Genomic DNA, 22,035 nt, shown 5'->3' on the forward strand with positions numbered 1-22,035 from the left:
ACTGAGGGGACTCAGTAGTCTCAAAAAACACTCCACAGAGGAAAGCAAGCTCAAATGCTAATGAAACTCATTTTGGCCATGACTCGCCAGGAAGCAGGCAGGACAGGGTAGGCAACAGGACAGCTGCCCAAGGAGGAAAACCTGCTGTCTTCTCTCAGGCCAAATCCCCGCTGAAGTCACAAAGTGAGGAATCCAGAATTTGGCCCAGGGAACCCATCTTTGACTCAAACCCCAAGATGGCCTTGATCTCTGAGCTGGGGTCTTGAGACCTTTAGGTTGTGCTTAATTGACAACAACAGAAAGAAGGGAGAGAAGAGAGCATAAAAGCGGGAAGGAGAGAGAGAGAAAGAAGGGCAGGAGGCAATGGGAAACTAGGTGGAGGCAATACTTTTCCCAGCTCATAGCAGCTCAGTAATAAAGGCTCAGCTGTAACTTGGTTTCTAAAGCCTGTGCTTGCTCAGGGTTCACTGGGGACACATCAGGCACTGAGGTGAGAAAATAGAGCTGACACTTAATCTCAGGCCCTCTTAGCGAGAGTTGTGTCAAAGCAGGAAGACAGATCCCTGCATCCTTCCACCTCCCCAGAGTCCCTGCAGAGCGGGGAAGAAAAATGGGGTAAAAATAACCTACCCGTTGCTGGTCCCAAGTCCAGGCTGGAGTCATTGAGCTCTCCCCCATCTTCCCAGAAGTACTGCGGGGGCTGTAAGATCTTGGACTCCTCATTCTCCTCGCTGGCAAAGCCTGATCCCGCGGCAGCATGCAGAGAGCCAGGGGCAAGATCAGGCTCTGCAGCCTCTGGGCTGGTTTGCTCGTGGGAATTCATGGCCTCCAGGTGTGACATCATGGCAAATTCCAGCAGGGAAGTTGATGTGAGGCCATCAGCAGTTGGCTCCTCCGAGGAGGCAAGGCAGAGGCACAAGGTCCCTGTATAATGACAGTAAATCCATATCAGATAGGACTGACACCCACTGGGCTTGTCTTCTCCTCGCAGCCTGCTCCTGCCAAACCAACCTGCTGCACACACCTGCCTGCGGGGTAACGTGCCCCTCAGATGGGCTGTGCTCTTAGCTGATGAGGAAAATCAGGGTATTTTGGGAAACACCCACAACCACGCAGAGGAGCATTCACATCCAGGATGAGTTGGTGCCAATCACCCTCTGAGGTTTTTTGCCTCTTTGAAAGGATGGGGTGCCTTGTCAATCACCCGTCCTGGAGAGGAGGTGGAAGGTCTTATACTTAAGCCATGAAATTCTGGCCCTGTGAAGCCAATGACAGTTTCCTATCCGACTGTCACCCAGGCAAGATTTCACCGTAGCGCTCCTGATCTGCAGCTATATTATATGCAGGGGGACTGATTTAAACCAAAATTATTTACATCACCAATATTAATCATGTTTTAGATCAGCAGGATGGAAATCTATTGTTAAGTCATTGTTCTGAACTTCATTTTGCATTCACATTTTGTTTTCATAAGGAGGGGCTGACTGTCACAGGTAAGAATTAAAATGTACCAACAGCAAACATCTACCTAACGCTAACCAGGGAGGCAGGTTGCATTTTACACTTTTCTTTCAACAATTATATCTTTGTTATTTCCATTTTATCTATTAGAAGGTTTGACTGACACTTCTTGAACCCTAGATGAGACTTTAATTGTGATTTGTGTCAAGGTACATTCACATGCATATTGAACTTCAATCAAAATGCAAGAAAACAGCACCTGGAACTTGGCTTTATTCAGCCGATAAATACCATGATAAATATGGAGACATAAGGAAAAAATGAGATTACCAAAACATATTTTACATTTAAAACATTTTTGTTAAGCAAGCAAAGTAACTAATTTGGGTGAACTGAACCAATTGCTTCTTAGCCCTCTGTTCTTCAGCACATTACAACTAGAAGATCTCATCCTCTCACAGCTGATTTTTATTCATAGATTAGAAGAAAAAAGGACAAGTTTTCCCGCTTTCTCAGCTCATACTCAGTTTCTCAGTTCTTAATGAACTAGTCACTGAACTGAACTAATTGAATAAGCTGAAATGAAGACTAATTTGGTATTTTTCTTTGATAACTGATTTTCTGGACAGGAGAAATGCAGCAGATCTAATCCATCTGGACTTCAGTAAAATATCTGATACAGTGCCTCATGCAGAATTACAAGAGAGGCAAGAAAAGACACCGATGAGCAGGAAAACTGCAAGGCAACTGTAAGGCATTGGCTATATGAAAAATGACAGAGGCTTGTGCTAGAGGGAGGCTATTAGTGGAATTCCTCAAGGTCTGTCCTTGGATCTGCTGTTCTTTAACATTTTCTTAAGCGACCTTGGAACAAACATTAGGAACATGATAATGAAATGAGCCAAGGACACAAAGCGAGGAGACATCCTCACTGCACAGAAAGACCGTAGGTACAGCTAGGTGATCTTGAGAATGGAAATAACAGAAATATTATGAAAAGAAATAGTACAAAGTGATAAGTCACCACCTGAAGAACTAGCACCAAACATTTCTGATACAAGATAGGAAACCATCCATTAGAAATGTCTTAAGAGGAGAAACTCCTGTATTAGAAACAGCCCTGAGATATCACTGGAATGCAGATGTGAAAATGCCTGCACAGTCCTGAAGTATTAGAAATAGAGAGATTTTACAAAGCACTGCTGAGACATCACCTGGATGCTGCACGCAGATCTGGATACATGTGGTCTGAAATGATTTAAGCAGAGCTGAACTGCCTTCAGGCAAGGGCACAGACTAGGCAACCTCCCAAGGTTCCTTCCCACCACTACGCCCTACGACTCCACATCCCAGAAGGACAAATTCAAATCAGGGCAAGCGCCAAGATGAGCTATGGGGCAATGGCAGATGGGTTGGCCCTGGTGCTTTCACTGAAAACATTGGCTTGTTAGCACAAAAAGTTTGGGAGTTGCTGCTCACTTGCCAGGCTGATTACCAAACCTGTCCTGGGAATGTTGGAAGCCAGAAATGCATTTCTCAAGCCTTCTGCCTGCTCTGACCCTCTCCACCTTCCTCCACTATTCTCTGAACTGAGCAAAATCCAATATTGGTTACTCTTTCCCATATACACTTGGGCCAGGCTTCAGCACTTCTCAATCTCGTTTATTTTGTTCTATTGATCCAAGGCAAGATCAGGTGAGGCCAGTGCAGCAACAAAAAGGGAATGGCAACAGAGGCAGAGTATCAAAGGGGAAGGAAGCTACTGCAGCATCACGGAGCCAACCAAAGCACCTCTGGGCATCCCTGGGGATGGGCCAGCTCCCTGTGAGTTGTGCACACACAGTGAAGTCCATGGCTGGAAATGAGAGTTTGCACGTCTCTTGTGCACGAGCACAGATCCAGAAAGACCTGGCCAGGCCAGCCCGTGTGCCGATTCTGTGGTGCTCATCAGGCTCCAATGTGATGGTGCCTAGACTGGGCTTCCCCAGGCTGACACAAGACACCTGCATCACTAACAGAGAGCACTGCTGAGCCCCGTGCAGTCCAGTGGAGAGAGCACTTGTCTTTTGAGGAGCTTACAGCTTAAGCAAACATGACAGACAGCAGCGAGGGGAAGAAAGGGAACATTATTCTCAAAGTTATCCAGAAAAGGGAAGCAGAAAGATGGGGAGAGACCATGGCAGGTCCAAGGCCACATGGAAAATTTGCTGTAGTTGGGACTGCAACTGACTGCCTGGATCCTACATCAGCTCTTTATCCACCCCAATGCCTCATTTTCCCCCGACTCTCATTAGCAGAGACGTGGCTGATGTGGCGCCTTGGCTTTCCAGCCACGCTACAATACACATCCCGGGTCCGCTAGCCAGCTGGGCAAAGCCTCAAAATGTAACCCTGCGCCAGCTCCAAAGACTGGCTCAAGCCTCTGTTTCCATCAGCTACACCCCGTTTGGGCTGCCTCCAGAGCTCAGCCACAGCCCATCCCACCACCTCTACAACAGACATCTCATGGCAGGTGAACCAGGGCACCCAGAGAGATAATCCCGTCCATGCGGGAAGCTCAGATCCTGGGAGTTTGTTTACCCTCATTTAACTCTGAAGTGTTTACCCAGTTAAAACCCACTAAGCTGCATTATCTTGTTTACTGGGATGCTCTGCTCTCCTCAGCCCAAGATAAAACTACACCACCTCATCCCTAAGAATGAGTCATTAATGACGCTCACAGCCTGAGCAAGCCAGGTTTCTCCTGGGGTGGACCTGGAATAAGACAACACCTTGGGGCCTGATCCACAGGCACAGGATGCAGAGGCTGGCTTGGGGGAACCCTCCGTGCCAGCACCAGCCTGAATGCCACAGGGCTAACAGCACCATTGCACCAGCGTACAAACCGGTACCTCTCCAGACAGCATCCTGACACCACTTCATACCTTTTGCACCTGCAGCAAAAACTCAAAGGCTTGGGGTGCCAAACCGCAGACCCAAGATTTGCCACCTTCCCCCTCTCTTCCAAGCATCTCGTAAAGGAGCTCAACGCAGCTGTCAACTCCAAGGCAAAGAAAGAATCAAAGCACGAGCTGAGCTGGGAGGCAGAGGAGCACAGCCAAGAGAAGGAAATCTAACGCCCAAGACATCAGTGGCTAGCCATTTTCCTCCTAGGATGGGGAGCAGGGACTAGATGACTTCTATCAGCCATCAGTCTCCCAATTTTGTATTCTAAAAGGCAGATCAAGCGATAGGAATAAAGAAACACAAACGAATAAAGCCCTGCAATTACAGATGGGAGGGAGCAGGGAACGGAGCCAGAGCTCGCCAGCTGCTTCAATGGGGCGTTTGTGTCTCATTTCTATTTTTGCGGCACCTCTGCATAACCTGGAGGAGATGAGGCTCTGCATGCTAAAGAGGGCAGCCAGCCTTCGGGGAAACGGCAGGGCTGTGTGAGCATGGGAGGAAAAACCCTCCCCAGATCAGACAGAGGAGGGGCGAGAAAGGAGAGAAAGTGGGAGAGGTAGGTGGAGGGGGGAGAGGGAACAAAGGCAGAGAGCACCAAAATCAGCATGGGAGCTCCCACGCTGGCTGCGAGCTCTCCAGCTGCTAGCACCCACAAAGGTGACACGTGGAGGTAACGCTGACCTTGCAGAACATGCTTCACCTCTGTAAAGAGCAGAATGGGGTGATTTCAACAACAGGGAATAATAGTGCAGTGTTATCTTTCCAAGGCTACTGGAAAAGAGCCAGCCAGGAGGATACACAGATGAAATGAGTTTGCTAGTTGCTGACCCCACTGGCCCCTCAGAAAACTCTTCCAAGTCAAAGTAGCAAAGCTTGCTCTGTTCAGCTCAGCAGAGGATTCGATGCAACAGCCCCGGACAAGGCAGATGGGGGAGTTTCGCTCAACAGCAGAAAAAAAAAAACAACTGAGGAAAGAACATCTGCCATCTCTCTCCCAAACTGCTGTGAATAAGAGCAGTTTCACATTTCTAAACAATTCTAAAAGAACCCCAAAGTATTTTCTATGTTAGCCGACCAAGAACCACTTTATCCCTTTGCCACAAGGCAAGCCACCTCTCCACAGGACAGGGCAGCTGTTTAAAAGCTCCCAACTGGCCTACTGAATAGGACTAGAAGTGAAAGAGGAAATAAGTCGTTTCTGTATCCAGCTGAAATGAGAGGAGGGATTTGGGGACATGAAATGGAATCTGGCTGTGACTGTGTCAAACAGCCTTTAAAATTTTCTTGCTTTTTAGTTAACAACAAGCAAACCTCAATTTTCTCTCCAAGGAAACACACAAACATCCCTTAAGATGTCATCACATCGGCTTGACCTATAGAGGGGTTGGTGTGCCCTTCAGTTTACCCAGCTGAAGGTTGGTTTTACCTCTCCTTCCTGGGTGCTGTGGCTACACCACAGTGCCATGGAGGCAGGATCAGCCTGCTGAAGGGAATAGTGCTCGCCTGGAGCACACGCTCTAACTTACCTGTCTCTCACCACCAACTAGTAGAGCCTGTACAATACCACCCAAGAGCAGTTACACAATGGGTACCAGGGAGGGGGGTCAGAGCATCTCAGTAACGCCAATGCAGCAGCCACAACAATGTCCATCTGGCCCTGCTGCCGTTGACCTTCCTTTCAAGCCCACCCCAAACCCAGGAGTTACCCGACAATGTTATTTCCTAGGACAGCTGGGTCAGGAATGGGTCACTTACTGATAATCGGTTGGGACAGAAACACAATGACCAGATGAGGGAAGCATCTGCCAGGGATATTCCCTCCCCCAGACCACCGTGCCTGGAAAAGCCCGGGAGCAAGGCCCCAGGGCAGAGAGGAGAGAGGCCCCAGGGCAGAACAACCAATGGCACAGACCACTTCCAGAACATAACAAAACACAGAGTAATTTAAATAATAAAAAAGGATCCCAACCACAGACAGCGGAGGAAGAGAAGAAAACGTTGTTCAGCTGAGGGACGTCCAAGCTGATTCCCCCACGCTCACTTGGAGTCTCTGCGTCCCAGACCCTCAATAGCTTGCACAGGGAAGCGTACAGGATGACCACATATCAGACCAAGTCCTTTTGGTGCTATTTCAGAGTTATGGACCATACCTGTGCTGGGACGCTCCACCTAAGAGACCTCTCCCAGTCCAGCTCCCACACAGCCTTATTGTTGCTCTCCCATGCTGCACTAGACCACTTACAAATCCAGCCAGGTCCCTAATCTCTGAGGTCATTTCCAATTAGGGCTTCAGAAAACAAGATCAGACTGCCATCCTCCTCTGGTACTGCCAGCAACCAGGTCCCTCACCGAGTGTCCCTCTAAAACCATCCACCTTCCCATGGCCCCAGTACGTTTTATAAAGCAATGGGAAAAGCACTCAGGTCTGTGGAGAGCACATACACTTACCAACCTGCACCAACAAGAGGGACAAGGCACAACTGAAGAAGCCCTTGCAATGGGACAACTCTTTAGAGGAAGATCCTAGAGCACACAGTAGCTGTGCCAGCATCTTTAAGCTTTTACAGATTTTTACAGCTAGCATAATCAGAGAGCTCAAACACCAGGCTACAGGGTGTGCATGTCTGCACGTACTGAGCAGGGAGCTACCTTGCAAAGGACTGCCAACATTTGCTCCCTTGGCATTTCAGCAGAGAACATCTACAGCATGCAGACCCAGGTGTATCCACGGGAAATAGCAAGGCACTGCCAGAAGATGCACCTGCTTTTGCAGATAACTGCAGATGTGCCCTTTGTCAGCACATGTGCACCAGGGGCCTGACCTCCAGGGGTGCCGGGCATCCTCAGCCCAGCGCTGAGAAGAGTCAGGTCTCCTGTTGTTACGATCAGTAACATGAGGACTGCTCTAAGCACCACCACCTATCTCCACAGAAGAGACTCCATGCAAGCAGGTCATGGCAACTCAGACAAGCCTGTCTGTCCTTCCCTCTTCACTCAACCATTCATGCCAGGAGTCACAATCTTGCTTAGTTTCAGTCTCCCAGACTGTTTGCCTTCGGTCCCTCCCCAGACCATCTCGTAGCCTTCACACCTCCCTCCTCTGCTGCTGTAACACCTGCTCTCCTCCTCGCTTCCTGCTATTCAAAGGGGCAGCTCCCAGCTCGGGGAGGGGAGGAGATGCAGCCCCTGGGGAAACAGCATCAGGTAGACAGTTGTACGCAGAAGTGAATTTTCTTTCCTCAGTTACCTTTCACAGGCCTCCTCAAAGCAGCCCACAGGCTCCCAGGGGTTAATAGACCACAGGATGAAAGCCGCTGATCTAAGAGAAAAACCACAGCCCACAGATTCCTTTGCCCTCTCGCAGGCCCAAAGCATTTCATCTGTCTGCTAAAAATCACCTCGCCAGGCCTGTGCTTCCTCTTCTCACTCTGTCCCAACCTGGACCATGTACCCCATGGTGCTCGGTCTGATTTCCAGCACACCAACTAAAGCTCATGGCTGCTTCGTCTTCAAAGCCTCCCTGCCCGGGCAGAGCAAGCACTACCACAGATGCAGGAGGGACTTCCCTCGAGATGCGGTCGCCCGTCAAAACGTAACAGAAGCCTTTTATACCTCAAAAGGTCTTTAAAACCCACTGGGCACAACACAGCACAAAATGGTTTCACTCTGCTCCAGCCCCTGCAGCAAAGCAGTGACGACCACCCTGCCACACGCTGGCATGCCGCACAGCAGTCTCACCCCCAAGAGGCTCCACTCTCCAACCAACCTCATGCATCCTAGGCAAAAAAGCTCACGCAAAGGTTTGATAGTCCCGGGGTACATGTACGGGTGCTGACTACCTTCACAACACATCAGGCAGGATCAGGATAGGAAGAGCCGAGAGTGGTTGCAGTTGTCATATAGAGAGAGGGCTGCAAAGCTGGTTTCCCAACAGTAAAAAATTATCCCCAAAACAAGAATGTACATCCAAACCCTGGTAACCACAAAGGGGCTTAACCAGGCACAGGGACAGTGGGGAGCTGATCCGAGCCCCAGCAGGGCGTATATTCCTTGCCAGCATCCCTGGCCCTATGAACAAACCAACGCATGTGTTTGCTTTGCCTCTGTGCAGGCTGCGCTCGTGTGGCTGAAAAATAGCCTCTCTCCATTCTTTTGGGATTACGTGTTTCAATAGCCAGCAAGAACTGGAAGCAAGTTCACCCAACTGCCAGCTGCAGGCCGTGATGCACCTTCCCCACAGCTCCTCTCCCCCTGGCCCTGCAGCAGGGCTGCCGTTGCTGCTGCTGCTCACTCAGGTACCCACAAAATGCCGGAGCTTCTTCCCACGCTGAGCAAATGGAAAAACTTTTGTGCGCTCTGATCTGCAGCTCGTCGCCAGCAGCTTCCCCTTGAGGGCTTAATGTAGTTATTTCTACCCCTGATGCCTATAATTGAATGAACATTTCCTTATGGCACTGAAGAGGCCAAGGAAAAACTGACTACAGGGAATTTTCATTCATCCTGATTTATACTCCCTCAGCTTGGGCTCGTTCACACAATGCTAACAAGGAATCTTCTAAGCAGGCAGAAGGGGAAAAAAAAAAACTTAAATAGCCCCCATGCAGACAAGCACCTTGGGGAGACAACAAGAGGGAAGAGACCAATTCCCTCCCTTCTGCCCCTGCTGTTAACCATATCATTTTCCTACTTGCAAAAGCAAAGGGGCTCAGATACCCTAGAGGCTGGAGAGATGTTTCCACACTCTGCCAGCAGACCTGTGCTGCCCAGCAGTCTGCTGGGACCCCAATGAGGCGCAGGTCCCATTTCAGCCCATCCCACAGGTCTACGGAGGCTCCTGATCCTGGGAGGCACGCTGCAGGAAGCATGCCTTTCCCTCAGCATCGAGGAATCTCGCTCAGTCCCTCTAGCTCTCTCTCAGGTTTTAACCATTCCTGTCCTGCAGGACTGGAGGAGCAAGGCTGGAGTGCACTGAGTTATTCCAGACTGGAATAGTTGAGCAAAGCTACCAACCAAAACAGGGCTTCATTTATAAATTCCCAGCAGTCTGCATCTCCACTTTTGACCTCCCATCTAGGTAGGAGTCCAGGTGTCTGGAGATGCCTGGCCAACCGAGTCCAGCCCCCCCAAGCTGCCACAACCCACCAGGATTACCAGTTTCACTAGATTAGGAACTCAGCTGTCCCTCGGAGCTGCTGCTCACCTCCCACCCCTACGCCTCTCCCTGCTAGGACAGCAGAGAAGACCACAGGGAAAGCCAAGGACCCAAATCCTCCACATCATCACCAGCTGGACAGCAACACTAGAAAGTTTCCAGCAGCCTCAGCAGAATAGGAAACACACCCTGCCCTTGGCACAGCAGTATCAGCTGTGGTCCTTTCAGCCACCAGATTTCAAAACCACCACAAGGTCCGTCTCCTTCCTCCGCAGAGCAAATGTAGCTTTCAAGCAATGGGGATGGGGCCAACCCTCGCCGGCAGATTGGCGGGGTGGGAACATGGCAGTTCCCCGCCATGTACCTTGCCCTCCTCTGCGGAAGAGGCGGAGGTCTGGGTGAGTTTGGGGACACAGGTCTCCTGCTGAGATGCAGCTAAAGGACCTTTGCCAGCCATGCCCAAGGTTTTCCCTAATGTGGACAACCGGCCTGGAGGAAGCCACAAAACTGGCTCCCTGCTCAGCTCTGGAAAGGCTTATTGCTTCTGTGCCACAGAGTATTGGCATAAACCCCCAACAGGTTTTCTGATCCATTTTGCTCTTTAAGCTCACTATTGTTTGCAAACCTAAAAGGCTTTATCCCTTCACTTTAGGGAGCCCCAGACAACAGGGGCGAGGTACGGTACATACAGCTCACGAACAGAGCGGCTCCACAGATGACACATTCCCCCATGAACATTTTTGGGAGACTGGGGCAATGAGAGATGTGCCAGGGGGCTGGATGTCACTGTATCACAGCTCGGTCGTGCTGGAAGACAGCGACTGGTTGGGAAATCAGCCCTTCCCTCCCTGCCAGAATGACTCAAGACAAAGACTCCCCGCTCTTTAAATGTCCCCGTTCAAAACTCCTGTTCCACACTAACCAGATTTCTGTACAAAAGGGATGGGGGTAGGGAGGGAGAGGGCAATCTCAGCCTCACGGGTCTTTGGGGGGATCCCTTTGTTGGGAAATTTCCCCAGACTATTTAAAAATAGAAGCAGAGCCTTCATAACTATTCCGAGTATAATTATTCCTGCACTTAATTGCCTTTCCCTGGTACCCTACCTCTCCTCCAAATTTCAAGAGAAGGCTCTTGGGGGAGCGTGGAGCAATTTGTGGTTCCCCCTTCCTTTGTGCCAGTTTCGCGGTAGTTAGTAAAATTACCGCGATGCCAGAAAAAGCCATCAATACAAGAGAAGGTGGTTTTGGGGCAGCCCTGGCATAACAGGGTCTACCCTGCCAGAGCGCTGCAGCGGGCAGCACGCCCTGTCCAGGGCAACGTCCATCTGCTCCCTGCACTGCAAGTGCTGCTGGTGCCGGCCACGGCGTGTGGGGTCCCTGCAGGGACCAACGTTGTGTACCCCGTCTCGGAGGCAGGAGACCCTGGGTGAGCCCCCATCCCCACTGGGTGAAACCCATGTGCATCCAGCCCCCCCGCACTGGGAGCCCGGGGGTACCCTGTCACCCCCCGGGGGTCCTGGGGCAGAGACCAGCCGCTCCAGAGGGCTCCGATACCCGGGTGGGGGGCGGTGCCTGGTGCCCAGAGAGCGCTCTGGGGTGCGGGACGGGCACCCGACACAGGTCCCGGTACCCGGGGGGATGGGGGGTGGGTGATGGGGACCTGCCTCCCGCAGAGATCCCGGTGACGCATCGCGGGCCGCGATTCCCCGGGGTTGGGGGGACAGACCCGCACCCCGCCGGTGGTCCCGGTGCTCGGGGCGCTCCGGTGCCCGGCGAGGGGACCGACACCCGCCCGCTGCCCGGCGCTGCCCACCCCCGCCACGGGTGGTCTCGGCGGCCGGCCGGCCCGCCCCAGCCCATAGGGATGGCGGCGACCCCCGCCCCACCAGCCTTCACTCACCGGCGGCCAGAAGCAGCAGCAACGCCGGGGCGCGGTGCAACGGCTGCATGGCGGCGGCCGCTGCCCTGCCGCGCCGCCTCTTCACGGGGAGCGGGGCCGCCCCGCCGCCCGCCGGGCTCTGCCCCTCGCCGCCGCGCCCGCCCGCCGCCCGGCCCCGCACTGCATCCCGCCGCCCGGCGCCGCCTCCTCCCGCCGCCGCTGCCCGCCGCTCCGAGGGCGGGGGAAGCGGCGGGGGGGGTCCCAGCTGCCCGCCGGGTACGCAGACGGAGCGGCCGGGACAGAGGCGGGGCGCAGCCGGTGATTTGCACCTAATTTCTGGCTGCGGAGCCGCCGCCGCCGCCCGGCTCGGCACGGCACGGCACGGCCGCCCCCGGCTGCAGGGCCTGGGCACGCCGCTGCTCCCGGGCGTCCCGCGGCGCCCACAACGAGTGCCGGCGGTGCGGCTGCATGCGCCGGCGGTGGGTGATCAGCCCCCGCGGCGGGAAGGCGGGAGCCGCCGAACCCCGCCGGCGACGCCCCCCTCCGCCGGGCGAGGGGGGGGGCAGGAGCCAAGGCCCCGGCAGGAAGGCAGCTCCCGGTCAGCCGAAACATCGGGGCCCTGACAGGGACGGTCCCCAGACCAAAGACCCTTAACATCCATCTTCTGACCTGTCCTCAGTTGCTCATGGCCCACAGAGCCACTGTGCCTCCCTCACCCTTCAGCTACCGCCTCACTTCATAACCTGGAGAAACTTCTGCCACGGGGTAACTTCATTTGGTCATCTGGTCCAACCTCCCTGCTCAAGCAGGTTACCTACAGCCAGTTTCCCAGGACCATGACCAGATAGCTTTTGAGTATCTCCAAGGTTGGAGACTCCACAACCTCCCTGGGCAACCTGTGCCAGTGCTAGGTCATCCTCTTGGTAAAAAAGTGTTTCCTGATGTTCAGAGAGAACCTCCTATGTTTCAGTTTGTGCCCACTGCCTCTGGTCCTGTCACTGGGCACCACTGGAAAGAGCCTGGTTCCATCTTCTTTGCACCATCCCTTCAGGTATTTCTATACATTGATAAGATCCCCTTCGAGCCTTCTCTTCTCCAGGCTAAAAAACAGGCCCAGCTCTCTCAGCCTTTTCTCATATTGTGAGATGCTCCAGTCCCTTAATCATCTTTGTGGCCCTTCATTGGACTCTCCAATATGTCCATGTCTCTCTTTTACTGGGGAGCCCAGCACCGGACACAGCACTCCAGGTGTGGCCTCACTAGCGCTGAGTAGAGGGGAAGGATCACCTCCCTCAACACGCTGGCAATACTTTGCTTAATGCAGCCCAGGGTACCATTAGCCTTCTTTGTGGCAAAGGCACATGGCTGGCTCATGTTCAATTTGGTATCCACCACGACCTCCAGGTCCTTTTCTGCCAAGATGCTTTCCAGCTGGGTGGCCCCCAGCACATATTAGTGCACTAGATTGTTCCACGCCAGGTGCAGCACTTTTAACATCTTGTTGAATTTCATGAGGTTCCTGTCAGCCCATTTCTCCAGCCTGTCAAGGTCCCTCTGGATGGCAGCCTGACCCTCTGGTTTATCAGCCATTCCTCCCAGTTTTGTGTCATCAGCAAACTAGCTGAGAGTACACTCTGCCCCATCATCCAGATCGTTAATGAAGATGTTAAACAGGACTGGACCCACTATTGACCCCTGGGGTACACTGCTAGTTATTGGCCTTCAACTAGACTTTGTGCCACCACCCTCTGGGCCCAGTCATTCAGCCAGTTTTCAATCCACTGTCTGCTCATCCAGCCCATACTTCAGCAGCTTGTCTATGAGGATATTGTGGGGCACAGTGTCAAAGGCCTTCCTGAAGTTCAGGTAGACAATATCCACTGCTCTTCCCTCATCTACCAAACCAGTCATTTTGTTGTAGAAATGTATCAAGTTGGTCAAGCATGACTTCCCCTTGGTGAAGCCATGCTGACTACTTCTGATGATTTTCTTGTTGTTTGTATGCCTGGAAATAGTTGCCAGGATTAGCTGCTCTATCACCTTCCTGGGGATCCAGGTGAGGCTGACTGGCCTGTAGTTCCCTGGGTCCTCCTTCTTGCCCTTCTTGAAGATAGGAGTGATGTTTGCTTTCCTTCAGTCTTTGGGCACTTCTCCCAGTTGCCATGATCGATCGAAGATTATTGAGAGCGGCCTTGCAATGACACTTGCCAGCTCCCTCAGTACTCATGGGGGCTCTTTGAAGAGCCAAAGATCTCTGAAGAGGCCAAAGTCCACTCTCTTGAAGACCAGGGTTGTGAGCTTGCTTTTGACCCTCCTTCCTCCTGTCAGGATCCTGAACCCCACCATCTCATGGTCACTGCAGCCAGGGCTGCCTTTGACCTTCACATGCCCAATGAGCATGTTGGCGAGTATGAGGTCCAGCAGAGCATCTCTTCTTGTTGGCTCCTTTATCACTTGGAGGAGGAAGTTATCGTCAATACTTTTCAGGAACCTCCTGGATTGCTTATGTCCTGCTGTGTTGTCCCTCCAGCAGATATCGGGGTGAAGGTGGTGAACTTATTTTGTAGTTGTAAGTCCTTAGGGGGAGCAGGAGCCTTTCTCTTGGTGTCAGAAGCTTCCATCCTTCACTTTCTCAGAGGTTGCGCTTACCTTAATATTAGGGGTGGGCACTGCCTGCTTCTCTACTTGAGCTGGGGTTGGGGGCTCTTTGAGCTGTTTTGTCTCGGAGGAGATTCTGTCTATCTCCCTTTGATCTTCTCTGCAGCAGGATGCTGCGCAGCCTCCTCACTTCCTCCTGTAACTCCTCCACTTGGTGACACAGCTTCTCCAAGAGAGCATAACTTCTGCAGGACAGAGGTCCATTTCTCCTGGTACCAGAGAGGCCCCAGGCACTCGCTGCAGCCTGGGGCTTGGAGGGCTGCATCCGTTATCTGAAGCTGGGTCTGTGTTGGAGCCTCTGCCCTAGTAGGGACAGCTGCTCCAACACCCGCTGGGGAAACCATTCTGTGGTGTGTCATCACCCTATCTGAGACTGTCACAGCAATACTAATTCAACTGACGCCCCCTTCTTCGTGCCCTTCTGCGCAAACTGCTGTGCAAACTGCTGCATCTGTAAAAAAAGAAAAATTTTATAGTGCAGCAGTTCTTGGATTTGTAGCTCTTAGAGCAGTTCTCTGTTTTGGCGGATAGCACAGCAAAGAAACATGCTGAATATCATGCCGAAAATCATTATTACAGCAACAAGAAGTCCAACTGCTCCAGTTACATTCAACTTCAAATTAAACACATCTTTAGTGGCCTCAGGGCACGACATGACAGTAAATGACACAAGCAAGGTCTTTGTCAGACAGGTGTCCAAGAAGTGAGGCTCAACAGGTCCTGTAATACCACAGAAGTTGAGAGGGAACACCCACCGGCTCCCTGTGCTTCAGCCCCTCTCGCCAGCTCAATGAGCCACAGCCCTCCTGCTTCCCACCCGCAGCCACCACCTCAGAGGAGCCATGGGGCTCCAGGTCCAGCCCCAGCCAAGCATTTGAGAGACCTGGTCAAGCCCTGAGCATCACAAGGCTGCAAACATGGTATGACTCCAAGCTGGAGGACCCAAAAACCTATCAGTCCCTTTCCATTAGGCATCCAGCTCATGTTTTCAAGCTTTCCTCAACAGCAGCGGCTAGAAGCCTTTTTCTTTGGTTTCAAAACAATTTTCTCCAGGGGGGCAGGAGATGCTAAAATCCAACATTGCAAGCTCTGAGCGAGGAGACAGCCACACCGTCATGGCCTCACTAAGTGTCTTTGGGCTTGCAATATTTGCACCGGGTGGCCAGTGCTCTACGTCTCCCACATGGCATGTCACTGAGACAACAGGATGTAGGTCTGAAGGTGATCAGGATTTTAAATTCAAATGTTCTTATCCCCCGAATAAGTGTTCATTAAAAATATTCTTGAGCTTTTTTTCCCTGTAAGAATTGAACCTTTTTATAGTTGAAGAGTGAATCTCCTGAAAAAAATAACGATGGTATTTTTTTCTGGCATGAACTTGCTGGTTTTCAACAACTAAAGAAAGGCGTCATGTGCCAAAGACCACTGAACCCTCTAGTGAATCAAACAGCCAACCAAGGGTACTTGGTATTATCGATACTGACCTTTGCAGCTCCTACCAGACCAACTCTGGCACACGTCACCCCTTTGTGCAGTTGCCTGCCTCTTTTTGCCAGCTCTTTCCTTCCATCATCTGCTCCCATGCAGCAGCCACCCTGAGCATGACAAGGGCAGGTAACAGACTGGCTGTACCCGTTACCCAACGCAGCAAGGCAAAGCCGACAGGCTGGAGCTGAAGTACTCGCCTTTAGCTTCTTTTGGACCACGTCCTTCCAGTGCTCTGAAAGTCCTTTTTATCCCAGAATCAATGCAGCCCCCAGCCCCCACCAAGCAGGAAATGCAGCAGGAACTACCGAGCTGTCGCTTACCCATTAGATGAGATAAAAACACCTTGGTGCACTCAGATTCCAGTCCAGGCATGGCATTTAATGAATGCTCTTGTCATTTTTCACTTTGCTGCTGGTAATTTGGCTGTCTTAGCATGCAGGTGGCTTACTACAAGTGGGTAACTAAAAGCCTTTCAGGTCTCCTGACCCTGCCACATCCAGCTCCCAAATCTTAGAAACTGAATCCAGTGTCTGAAGCAGCCTAATCACATCAAAGAAAGCGCAAAAACACCCTCACGTATTACACGGCCTTGAATCAGAGGGAAGGAAACCACACGGGCATAGAAGTGTGCACACTTTTTATGAGGCTCATGGTGTTCCCTGGATTTATTTTGATGTTATACATCAATCTCAGACTGAGCAACAAAGGGGGAGTATGAAGGAAGAAGATACATCTTTGGCAAGAAAATTAAATAAAATTAGTGGCAACATCAATCAGCCAGGTCAGTGCTGCCAGCGGAGCAGAAAACAGCCAGCAGAGATGGGCAACACCAGTTCTCTTTAAAAACAGCATGAACTTAAAACCAGCACAGCCTTTGTGTCTTCATTTTACACTCTCTGGAATAGGTACAGCTGGCTCAGCTCTCTTCTGAGGTATTGACAGCTTTATAGGCAAAGGCTTGTCATTTCTCATTTGATCTCCTCCAGCCTCCCTACCTGGTGTATGTTCTCCAACGATGTTCAGAGCACTGGTAAAAGGCACTTCACAATTGCACTAAACACTTTTTTATAGCTGCTTCAAAGCTGTTCAGAATTTTTTCTTGGTATTACCATTAACTGTGCTTTTCTGTTCTTCCTCAAAATTGTTCAATTTCACAGTTAGGTCTGTTAGGCAGAATCAGAAAGCAAGCGTGTATTTTAGGCTGGCAAAACTGAAAATCCTTCTGCCATCTCCCCCTGTAAGTTACTGTAACAGCTTTTGCCTTCAGGAAATTCAGCCAGCTTTCCGATTTCAATTTAAGGGTCACATTTTGTTCCAAGATACTTGCAAACAAATACTACTGAGGTAGAGGAATGAGGTGATAGCTAAGGGAAAGAATTTGGTGCCTAGGACTTGTTAATTAAAAAGAAATTAACCACAAAGTCTAATCTCAACGGAAATATAACTTATTTTGAAACTCCAGTTAAAAAACATAAAGCAACACATTAACTTGAAATATGCTGGTGAGAGGTTTTATTCTCCTAAATACAGCAGAACTGAATCCACCTACAAAGGTGAAAGTGATCTATTGCCCTTGCTCAGCAGAGCAGTAAAGTAAACAATAAGCAAAACAAATAAGCAGTCAGATGTTTAAGTTCTCGCAGTGTTAGAAAATGCAAGATGTCACTAGTACCAGGAAAAGGGTTTAACCCTTCTTTCTTTGCACACTGACAATTGTCCGGACAACAGGTGATCTGCGCCCATTCTCAGATCAGAAGGAAAAAACCTACTCTCAGACTCTGTCCCGTTACTGCTGGCTCTCTAGGACAGAGACTGGATGACACAGCAGGCTTGTAGCACACCGAGCAATTTCACCCCGTCTTCTATGAAGCTGTGCAGCCTTTTGGCATCTCATCCCCCTGTAAGAGGAAAGCTTGAGAATTCCCCTGCCTAGCCCCTCCTTCCTTAGGCACAAGGAAAGATTTAACCTCTCCCTTGTTCCAGCGTATGTGAATTTACTTCAGAGCCTCTGACAAGCTTTATATAAGCTTATTTGCTGATTTTGCCTTTTTAATGCTGGGACACTGTGAAACGTTTTGACTGTACCAAGCAGGGGCAGGTACGCACTCTATTCTTGTGTAGCCCAGGCACGCAGCCACTCTCTGGGCAAAATGCACAGCTTCTGCTCTCATCCAAAATCCTGCTGGGGAAGACGTATAATGAACACTTCAAGAGGAGTGACCTGGAGCAATTAATGCCTTCCAGGATATGCTGTAATTAGAAGGGAACAGAATCTGCTGTATTTAGAGCCCAGGAGCAGGAGCAAGATTTTCCATATCACTTTGAGCCTTTCTTCACCTCCGTGCATCAGCTTGCTCCCCTTAGGGGAGGGCACGCTGCCCACCTGGGACACAGTGCAGTTACCAGCCCTGCTTGTTTCCCATCCCCTGCTGTAAGGTGCAGTGGAAGAGCAAGCACAAGTTGTGCTTTACTCTTCCAGTTTTCATGTGCCCCTGCTGCCTCCCATCCCTGAAGCTTTACATTTCTCTCCTCACTAAAGCAGGGTTGATTGCTGCATTAATAGCCATGCCATTCTCCTGCAGGAGGCTCTGACAGCAAACCTCAGCAGACTCCTCGAGGGCAGAGGAAAACAAAGCTATATTGAATTTGATTAAGGGGCCAGAATAACCTTTAACAGAGCCACCTGGGGCAAGGAAGCAGACAGCTCTCCAGTTGAAAGCCCAAGCAGGTTTCCTCATAGCCCAGGGGACAGGGCTCCTCACTCGAGAGGAATAGCAACCCAGTCACGTTGCTCTGTTGGAGCTAGCATGCAGAGAGATGGTCACAGCCTTCCACTTGCGCAAGGGGTGACTACTGAGCTCCCAGCAAGGAAGGAGAAAGGACTACATAGCTCAGGGATTATTCACATAATTTAAACTGGGCTTCTGTACAGCACAGCTTGGAGAACCCCCTTATCTCTGTGTTGAGCTCATCAACTCAGATCCTAAGCAGAGACCAAATGCGCTTGGATGGGATGGAAAATCTGCAGAAATACAGAAAAGTAGATGTCATGAGGGCAGGCAAACCTCAGACCTTCTGAAGCTGTTTACTGGGGCAGAAGGATAAGCAGGCTAAAGCCCAGTAGAGCCAGGAGGTTTGGTCTCCGCTCTGCCTGTTTTAGAGGTATGACCTGAGCCAAAATAAGTGACTGCCAAGCCCTTGCTATGCAGGGTTTGAGGAGTGCACATCAGGGAGCTGAGCACAATAACAGCCAGCGGGACAGGGGCCCCCCAGTACCCAAGGCAGATGAGCAGAGCAGCTCAGGGATGGCAGCCAGATTGAGCCAGAAGTCCAGATCCTCAGAGAAGCTCATGGTGATGAAGCCAGTCCAACATCAACACAGGAAGTCAGTCTTTAGGTCAGAGTCAAGGTCTGCTGATAGCAACCATCATCACATGCCATCCAGTGATTACCTGGCACCTCCATAACAGTAGAAAAGGACCAAGGTCAGATCAAGCCAGCAGTCTATAGGTCACAGCCCAAAGCACCAGGGACTGTAACCAGGCACAGTGAGCCAAGAACCAGTACTCCCATCTCATAGCTTAGGCAGGCACTAAGGGCCCCAGACTGAGCTTAAATAGAGCACCTGGGCCATGGGTGTGGGTAGATGCCCCAGGTGAGCCTGGTTAGGGTGGTTAAGGCCTGTTAGTACCCTCAGGGCCCTGACAACATAAGTCTCCCTCCTTGCAGTGATTTGAGAAACTGTCCAGAGTGGGGTTTCTACCTGACACTGAACAAGTATCTTCACTGAGAAGAACCCAGAGGTGATTTATGGGTTACACTTTTCCTTGCTAAACTGAAAAGCCCAATGATATCTTCAGAGAACCTCCTGGTTTCTTAACAGCTGGCTAAGCTGGGATGTGGGTGTCTCAAGAGCAGAGGGAGCAGCCTGTATCTGAAGAGGGCTGGTGTCTGTTGACTCTAAGGAGAATCATAGAATCATTAAGGTTGGAAAAGACCTCTAAGATCATTGAGTCCAACTGTCAACCCAACACCACCATGCCCACTAAACCATGTCCCTAAGCACCTCATCTACACGTCTTTTAAATACTTCCAGGGATGGTGACTCACCCACTTCCCTGGGCAGCCTCTTCCAATGTTTAACCACTCTTTCAGTAAAGAAATTTTTCCTCATATCCAATCTAAACCTCCCCTGGCGCAACTTGAGGCCATTTCCTCTCGTCCTATCGCTTGTTACTTGGGAGAAGAGACCAACACCCACCTCGCTACAACCTCCTTTCAGGTAGTTGTAGAGCGCAATAAGGTCTCTCCTGAGCCTCCAGAGCCGTGCACTGACTTGTGGGGACTACTGGCACTCATACATATGTGGTTCCATGTGGTTTGATGGGACTGAAGATCCTCAGCATCTTTTACACAGGACAGTTACTTTCACATCTTCCTGAGCACTAGATAACCCAGAGAAGAAACTTGGCACCTCCCCTGGGTTCCCCCCACAGCTTCACCTCACCTTTAGAGGGATGAGACTTGCAAGATAAGCAGAAAGGAGCACAACCCCCTTCCAAGGAGCTTTTGCTCTAAAGATGCAGAGCTCAGCAGCCCCTTGAGACTCCTCACAGACATTTAGTTGTGGCTGAGGAGCATGCTGGATGGCTGGAGTTGTTGGCAGACCAGTGCTTCATGATAATGGAGACATTAAATCAGTCATGGCAGCAAGAACTGCACAATAGATGCAAAATACGGCAGAAGCCTGATCCAATTTTGGCTCTGCCTTGTTAACTGGAAAAGTATTTTAGGAGATGGAAAAATACTAGGAAGTTCAGAGTGCACCCTCCCTGCAGCATGGCATGAGGGGTAGCTGTCTGCAGTGACTCGCCTGTATCTGTAGATACACATCCTCTGTAAACATATTCCAGTATTGCCTTCACAGCTCAGAGATCACATGCTAGTATTCAGGTTAGTTGAGGTCAACAAGGACAGAGCCATAAGCACCTGAAATGGTGCTCCTGGTTGAACTGCAGCTGGTTGGCCTCCTCTAGAACAGGAAGATGACACTATCCAACACAACTGCTGCATCTTGAGCACAGTTACACTGGGAAACTGTCAACCAGTTTCCAGACAGCTCTTTAATAAACACACAGGAGATGGACAGAGTGAGTTCCAGCGAAGGTCTGGCGTGGGAGAAAGCGAAACACTGCTGGTCCAGAAATGCTGCATATGCTAATTTTTCCAAGTGGTTTTGGTATTAATTTGAGGAAAAAAAAATGTATTACTGGAGGCAGAATTTCCCCTACTCAAGGGGCATCTGCCATTTGACAAGCAGACTCAGAAACAGCCGCTGGCACACTGGATACAAACCGGGACTTGCAGATGTAGCGTGTTGGGTTTACGATCACGATAAAGGCAGAAGCTGTCAAGACTCTAAACCCTGTAAGTAGGCAGGAAAGAGCTTGCAGGATGGGGAGGGGGCTCGTCTCCCCCTTTTTTCCAGATCACATACCATCATGTGTTAGCTGGTTATCTGCAGGCACCTGCTCATGTACCCCAAGCAGGCATGTATGCATTGTATTTATGCGTGTATGTGTGCTCCATGCTGGGATAAGTTCAAACAGCTTTTTATGAGATGCAGAGAGCCATGCTTTTCTCTCAGGGGTGTGCACACAGCATGTTCAAATTAAACTGGATCAGGATCTGGCCCATCATGCCCTTTTCAAATGAAGATGCTCTTCCAAGCCAGTCTCACCCAGCATTTGCCAACAACCACAATCCCAAGGGGGGCATGACCACCAGGAGGGACACTGCCTGGCTTCACAAAGCCCTGTCTGCCTTGCAAGGAGCACCCCCATGATCTTCCATCTGAGCCCAGGCACAGCCCGTTGTGGACAAACCTCACCTCCCCAAGACTCTTGCTTTTGCCCCAGGTTTTCAGAGGCACCGTGCAATGTTTGAATCACAGCAGCGAGAAGCCAAGTGCTCAAGCTTGGCTAAACTCAAGGTCGTCAGGGGAGCAACTCCTCGTTTCATGAGAGCGCAGCTTGGCTTGCCAATCTCCAGAGCCCTGCAGTAAAATCCTTACTATGTTCAGCTGGAACATGCCCCCTGGCTAGGCAGTCCCTGTTCAAAGCAGCATCTGTTTTCACCCCTGTCTGCACCCCTGTCCAGACCAGACACCTGATGCTGTCAACAGCCAAAGCTTGCTCCAGGGAACCTGAAAAACTCAGTGGCCGTGAGAGGAGGAACATGCCTTCAGACTGGCATTAACACTCCACTGAGCGGCTGATGCCAACATTAGCAAGGGCGCAGCTGCAAGAATTCATTGCTCTGCTGGGTGCTGGCAACACGGCAAGGTGGGAGGGCATAAATGCCTCTGTAGTGAGGATTCAGGAGGAGGCAGAGTGAGCAAAGTGACAAACAAGTGACTCCAACAATGGTATCTCCCTGTCGCCACTGCTCA

The 22,035-nt window shown here is 50.9% G+C and overlaps 1 protein-coding gene across 1 annotated transcript in view; it reads right to left on the reverse strand.

Annotated features, from left to right (window-relative positions):
• Nucleotides 1-11,538, reverse strand: part of PODXL2 (podocalyxin like 2) — a 35,671-nt gene extending 24,133 nt beyond the window's left edge. Inside the window, exons 1-2 of the mRNA XM_076346383.1 lie at nt 11,460-11,538; nt 631-924 (exon numbers count right to left, since the gene is read on the reverse strand). Of these exons, the coding sequence (XP_076202498.1) occupies nt 631-924; nt 11,460-11,508 (343 nt within the window). The 5' untranslated portion in view covers nt 11,509-11,538. The remainder of the gene's footprint in view (nt 1-630; nt 925-11,459) is intronic.
• Between the last annotated feature and the right edge of the window lie 10,497 nt (nt 11,539-22,035).

The sequence above is a fragment of the Aptenodytes patagonicus genome, chromosome 8, assembly GCF_965638725.1.
Source record: "Aptenodytes patagonicus chromosome 8, bAptPat1.pri.cur, whole genome shotgun sequence".
NCBI classification, from domain to species: domain Eukaryota; kingdom Metazoa; phylum Chordata; class Aves; order Sphenisciformes; family Spheniscidae; genus Aptenodytes; species Aptenodytes patagonicus.